Here is a 6,490-nt window from a genome sequence, read left to right as displayed (position 1 = left end):
GCGGACAGGATCCATCATTTTTATTTACACACGTCTTTGCGATCGCCAGTAGACGCAGGTGCCAGGATAAAAACCGCAGTGTCTTGCTCGGGGCAGCGCTGTAAGCCCTCTGCAGTGGGGCACAACAACACATCGCGGAACGACGATGCTTCGTGGTGGGCCCCAGCACTTGTGGTATGTTGTGGAAGTGGGGGCGGGGAGGGCAGGGTCTCGCTCTCCTAGCAAGAGTGGTGAAAACTCCCTGAGCTCAGGGGGAATGGACGATTGAAACCACTACCCATTTACAATCCTCTCCTAGAATCGGGGGTATCATAGTGGTGTGCTACGGCCACCGGTGCCATTTCGTCGGCCATCTGTTGACATTGGCTGGGGACTAGACTTGTGTGGCCGTCCTCTGCTGTCCGAGGCAGCTGCAAAGGGCAGGGCATGGTATTAGACGGCAGGCTTCAAGACAACAGGAAAGGCTAGCAGAACAACATAACCAAATTTTATTTACAACATACGTTTGCATCCTGAAACACGACCTTAACCATGAAGACACAAGCAAGTCTTACGTGAGAGCTGTGCATTTACAAAGTGAAACTATGCAACAGGGCCAGCAATGAGGGTGACGCTCTCACTTAATCAGTAAACTGGGCCGTCTTTTTACATGGTTCAGTATGAGCATATAACAACTTGCCCAACTTTCTGCTTTACTGAGATCATAATCCTGCATTAACATCTTTGAGCATACGTGAGAAATCCATTCAAGTATGTGAGACCACATAAGGACACGTATTAAGGTGAAAAAAAATTCCACTCTATTAGAAGAAACAAATGGCCAAAGCAAAATGAAATGAAAAACAGCATATATCCAGGGCACAAATTCCTTGCATACATTCCTTGTCAAGAGGCTTGGCGGCATTCAACTGTACACAGAAAAACCTGGCTGACACGTTAAAAAAAAAATGCAGGAAAAAACGTACTATCCCAGGAAACATATGATTCAAATCACCTAATTTTGAAAAATGTAACTGTTAAATGAGGCATTAACTGACAATTTCATTCTACAAAAATGCTTAGCACAAGGTCTGAGCAACTCATTTTCTAGCGCTCGCAGAATTTAGTCCACGTTTGCATAGTCTTTAGCGTGCAGAAACTTCGAGACACATTCAGTTTGTCGATGGCAATTGCGAAAGCAGCCAAAATCTCTTCCCTGTCATTTTCGGATGCTTGGCCCCTTTGCAATAATGCAGTGTGGGGAAGCCACTGCGACAAGTGACTGTGTCACAGTGTTCTCGCTTTTCATGCTGCATTTCCCAGACAATGCCCATTAGTATGTTAGCGCATTGTTGTAGTTCTCAGATGCTCTGCCTCCCTTATGTACCACAGAGCTATGCTAGCACATTGTTTTTTTGTGCGTGCATGCGTGCTTCGCCGCTTTGCATCTAGACGCTGCAGAGAAGCCATCATGGTGGGTGACTGCCATGCTTAGCCCCCTTGTATGTTTGCACATGTGGAATTGGTCCTTAAGCGTATTATACAACCAAAATTTGTCAATATTTTAAATGCACTAGCTAGGAAATCGCGTTATCCAGGAACATATTAACCGGGAGAAAAGTAAGCGTAACTCTAAGCATTGCGGGACGTTCTTAATAACTGCGATCTGGAGCATATGTACCGGGAAATCTCATGAGCTGAGAATGTATCAATAAGGTTTTACTATAGTGTGAAAATAATTACTTAGGAAACTTCCAACAAACAAACCGAAAACTACCAAAACAAACGGCGCCATGCATTGCATTTAATGCCATAAGTAGACTCATCCCCTGCCATTCTGCTGCAAGCACAGCTGGGAAAACACCATCATGAAAAGTTCCCGGCATTTGCACTTAAGCTAAGAGTGGTGACACCTGAGGCAACAAGTGGCCATCTATTTGCACAGGCCTGACCCTGACAGGCAAGAAAACCATGCAGTGATGTTGCATTCCCATTATCAGCGAATGTCAAGAGAAATGTCTGGCAAAAAGAGACTCTTACAGAGTTTCAGGGAATTCTCAAAACCGAAATTTGCTCACTTTTTACAAATTACTGGATTTTTTGATCTGCCACACGAAAAAAGGGCCAGAAACAGATTTTAGAGCCTAATTAAAGATCGGTTCTCAGATCGAACATCACTGAAAACATGCACCAAACATGCAATCGTGATAAAAAAATTGAACATTTTAAACGTTAAAAGACATGAAATGAAGTATAATTAACCCCCTAGCAGACACAAGATCGTCACGAGTCTGCTGGCACTCAACGTCCGGTACAAGACGAGCCAGACTCATTCAACACCTTTTTACTAGTTTTGCAGACAGATGGAAGGACGGGTACTGAAAGACTACTGCTTTCTTTTTTGCCTGAACTTCGTCACTTTTCACCGCGCACAAAAACAGGGCGGCACGCGAGATGCCACTGATTTCAGTTACAGCGATGATGAATATTCTGATGCAAACATCATTGCAGCAGCGCTTCCCAGCGACCGGGAAAGAGGTAAGAAGTGACATGGCGCTGTGTGGTATTGTGTCCGAAGAGGGACAGTAATCGGAAGCACGTCGGGAAGGAAACGCCGACCTGGTACAGGCGATGCCAGAAAGCCCTGTGCGTAGTTTCCTGCTTTGAGTGCTGGCACACTTGTGAAAAACTACAGTAGCAGGATTAGAATGTCAGTTGTCACAGTGTATATACAGGAAGAAGCAGTTCATTTATGTTTCGCTGTTACTTCGCAAAGCACAACACCATAAAATAAATAAATTAATAAAAAAAAAAATCCCCTGTGTCCTTTGGTTTCTGTGCCTGTTGGCTTCACTCATATTTATAACGAGCCCCTCATTCCCCTTCCCTTGTTTGCTTAATTGCTTAGCGAGGGCCTCGGTTCTGGCAGCCTTGACGCCAAAGGAAGCATAAGAGGGTTCTCACACAGCTTCCACCCTCGCCGTTCGATGACGTTCCACGTCACACCTGCGGTAACTCAGGACGTTCTACGTCCGCCACTTACGAATGTTGGTGGTGCTGATGAACACTCTCAAGGTTAGGTTATTTGTAAACACAAAAACCCCCGAAAGCAGAAGATTTGACGGCCGTCGCCGTAGCTCAGAGGTAGAGCACCGGACGCGTAATTTGGAGGTCGTGGGTTCGGATCCCACCGGCGGCAGGTGGTTGTTTTCTCTTCTGCTTTTCTAATCAATTAGCTTTAAGCGATAACATATTCAGTAATATTCTAAATTGATCAACACCATAAATAAATTAATAAAAAAAAATCCCATGTGTTTTTGGTTTCTGTGGCTGTTGGCTTCACTCATATTTATAACGAGCCCCTCAATCCCCTTCCCTTGTTTGCTTAATTTTCTACAAACAGAACTTTACCAAATAATGATTGTTGAGTCGGAAAAAATAATTTTTGCGATGCTTTTTTTGCGCTTCAGAAAAGTACATTGAAATTTCCCAAGTGAATAAGAAGAAGACAATTCTCGTATGATTTTCCAGAAGATAAATTATCCGTTAGGGGGTTAAGAGAGTGAGATAAAAGACCCAAAGGCATGGGTAAACAAGTGATGAGGGCTACTGTTAAGTGGTGAGCAAGCAGGAGCAGAGACAGGAAGAAAGGGGCACCTACGACAGTGGCGGAGTGGGTTGCGAGAGAGGAAAGGAAGAGGCTGGGGGTGCCTACACCTCGGATGAACTGAAAGGGTGAAAAGTAAGTGGGAAAGGGGGAAAGAAGAGGAACCAAAGGAGAGAAAGAACAAGAAACTGTAGATGCAGAGGAGGCCCAAAGGCCTTTCCAAGGGGGAGAACAAGGAGGTGACAGCCTTCAAAGATAGACGGAAGACAAAGAAAGCACAGGCAGCTTCACACTTTACAAGGGTTGATTAAAGGGGCTGCGAAACACTGCTTGGGGGGGATACCGGCTATACTTCAGGTAGGTTCTTTACGTCACACAGATGCTGACTTAAAAAGAATTACAGGAATCGATGCACAGGAACGGGAGTTATTCAGTGAAGAAAGTCCAAAATACAAGCAAACAAAACGCTGCCCTCAACTCGATTTTGGCGGGGCTTCCCACTCCTATTTCGCTCTCCCAATGACGGCACCTGGCGCAACCAATCAAAACAGCCAGCCAGAGCACGCCGCGGAAGTTTGTACTCCATGGTTGCCTGCTCTCTGTAAATCGCTCTTGCTGAGACTGGCAGCGTCGTTTCCATGCCAGAGCGCCCCTGGTGGTGTATTTTTATTTTACTTGCTTTGCAGGGCTTTTATCTAAGACAAACCAGTTGTATTTGTTGATCTAATATAAAACGCAGACAGGTGACAAAATGTGTCTCTATTTATTCACACAATTTGCAGTATGTTTACTGTTTGTCCGATCATCAAGCTCGCGCCAGGTGATGTCATATCCGCTGCTAAAAACCCGCCACTGTGTGGCGACACCATCAGAGCCATGAAATTCTTTTTTTGGAAGGACATTAAAATATTAAAAAACGGAATATACGCGGTATTACCGACGCTAATAGCACCATTATAACTCACTGTATGCAATCAACAGGCAAAACAGTTAACTAAGAGTGTGTTTCTGGGCCCCTTTAAGGTCAACCGGTGAGACCTGCAGGGTGAAGCTCCGAAGACACACGCCAGCAACACAATCATCGGTCAAATAACCCTGATTATTTTGCAAGCATTATTCTGATCTCTCAAAAGTATGGCACCACAAGATAGATTTTATTGGCATGACCTATGAATGACGGTGCCAGTGAGCACCACCTTGCTTAGTATGCTAAAGCGAATGTTTTAGTCAATTAAAACTTTTTTAAACTTTCAGTTCTATTCTAATTCCTAGCCATTGTAAGCTATTTTCTTCCTGTGTTCTAAGGGATATAATTTTTATTCCTGCGACGGCTTCTTATATTTCAACAATCTGCTTTCACAACACCAGTGCTCCGGTCTTCTCTTGGCCGTCTTTGTACGGATGAATGGATGGATAGGAGCGCCCCCTTTGAAACGGGGTGGTGGCAATTGCCACCATGCTCAGATTTTTTTTATTATTTTTTGTTTACTGTGTGGGCAATTCTCATTAAGATTCACCATCATCTTTACCTGCGGTTTCCTACACTTCTAACCTTATGCCACATCTCTGCTTTTCAGCCACCAATCCTCCAATCGCTTTTTGTATGGATGGATGGATGGATGGATAGGAGCGCCCCCTTTAAAATGGGGTGGTGGCAAATGCCACCATGCTCAGCTTTTCTTCTTTATTATTTTTTGTTTCCTGTGTTGGCAATTCTCATTAAGAATCACCACCACCTTTACCTACGGTTTTCTACAATTCTAACCTTATGCCACATCTCTGCTTTTCAGCCACCAATCCTCCAATCGCTTTTTGCTGACTTCCACTGCAGATTTATTTACATGACCATTGTTATCTTTAAACCCTAGGGCCTCAGGAAGAGTGTCTGTGCCTGCATCGACATCCGGAGGGATACCGTCACATTTGATTATGAGGTGTTCAATTGTTTCCACAGCTTGTTTTCTGATTAAGCAGCGCCCCCTTTCAGCAGACAGGAGAAACAGGATGTGCGCCCAGCTTCCCGACTCACAGGAGCTGAGAGAGGCCTGGCTGCTGCGGCCTGGTCGCGGCACAAATGGCGGCATGGGCGGCAGGGGCGGCCCCATGTCGAAGAAGTGTGGGCTGCCCCCCGTCCCGCGCATGTGCTTGAGCATCTCGGGGGGTGGCGGCGGAGGCATGGGCGGGAAGGGCGGGAATGGAGGCGGCATCATGTCCAGCGGGGGCAGCGGAGGCGGCGGACCGTCCAGCAGCGGAGCCTCGTCCTTGGAGAGGAGCGGAGGTCGTGGTGCGAACATGTCACCCGCTGGCGGCATGGGTGGCGGCTGCTGCAGCTCCCGCTCTAGCAGGGTCAACCTGCATATGGGTGTCATGCAAGCGTAGGCGTACGTGACTGGTTTCCTTTTTTTTAACAAGTTCTATTTTCACTTCGCAGCCACAATCTAGTCAAACGGTGTCCCCTGGCACCTTTAGTGCACTGTCCTGCCCTGCACTAAGGGCCAGACAGCCGGCCAAAGCTAAGGCTAGCTGGGCCCACAGTAATTGTCAAGTGCATTTCAAAGATCGGCAAATGCTGACTGAGCACACATACTTGCGATTCAAAGGGGATTCATGTGAAACCACAAAAGGTAAGCAGTAAAACTTAGGTGGGGCGTACAGGAACGCCACCCTAGCTTCAACAGTGATTGATGCTGTGGAAATGACGCCTGCATGACATGAATACCCCGTTCCTGAGCTGCCTATTGGCTTCAAGACACTCTATGCTCGCACTGTCCCAGGCTATTGAAGCTACATATGGACGATCATCTTGGGCATGCTGGCATCAATCCATGATAAGTAGTCAGCACTTGCTTTGCGTCTCCTTCACTGTGTGCTTACCCAAGTGGGCACACCACCGTGGAGGAGTCA

At 46.2% G+C, this 6,490-nt stretch overlaps 1 protein-coding gene across 2 annotated transcripts in view; it reads right to left on the bottom strand.

Moving 5' to 3' along the window:
- Positions 1-5: 5 nt before the first annotated feature.
- Positions 6-6,490, bottom strand: part of Tango1 (transport and golgi organization 1) — a 29,410-nt gene continuing 22,925 nt past the window's right edge. For both annotated transcript variants that reach the window (XM_089561718.1, XM_089561717.1), the window contains exons 19-20: positions 5,616-5,938; positions 6-410 (exon numbers count right to left, since the gene is read on the bottom strand). In XM_089561718.1, coding sequence (XP_089417844.1) covers positions 310-410; positions 5,616-5,938 — 424 coding nt within the window. In that variant the 3' untranslated portion in view covers positions 6-309. The remainder of the gene's footprint in view (positions 411-5,615; positions 5,939-6,490) is intronic.

The sequence above is a fragment of the Amblyomma mixtum genome, chromosome 9, assembly GCF_055824585.1.
Source record: "Amblyomma mixtum isolate Tamu chromosome 9, ASM5582458v1, whole genome shotgun sequence".
Taxonomy (NCBI): Eukaryota; Metazoa; Arthropoda; class Arachnida; order Ixodida; family Ixodidae; genus Amblyomma; species Amblyomma mixtum.
Note: the sequence above shows the minus strand (reverse complement) of the source record. Positions and strands in the feature narration are given on the sequence as shown.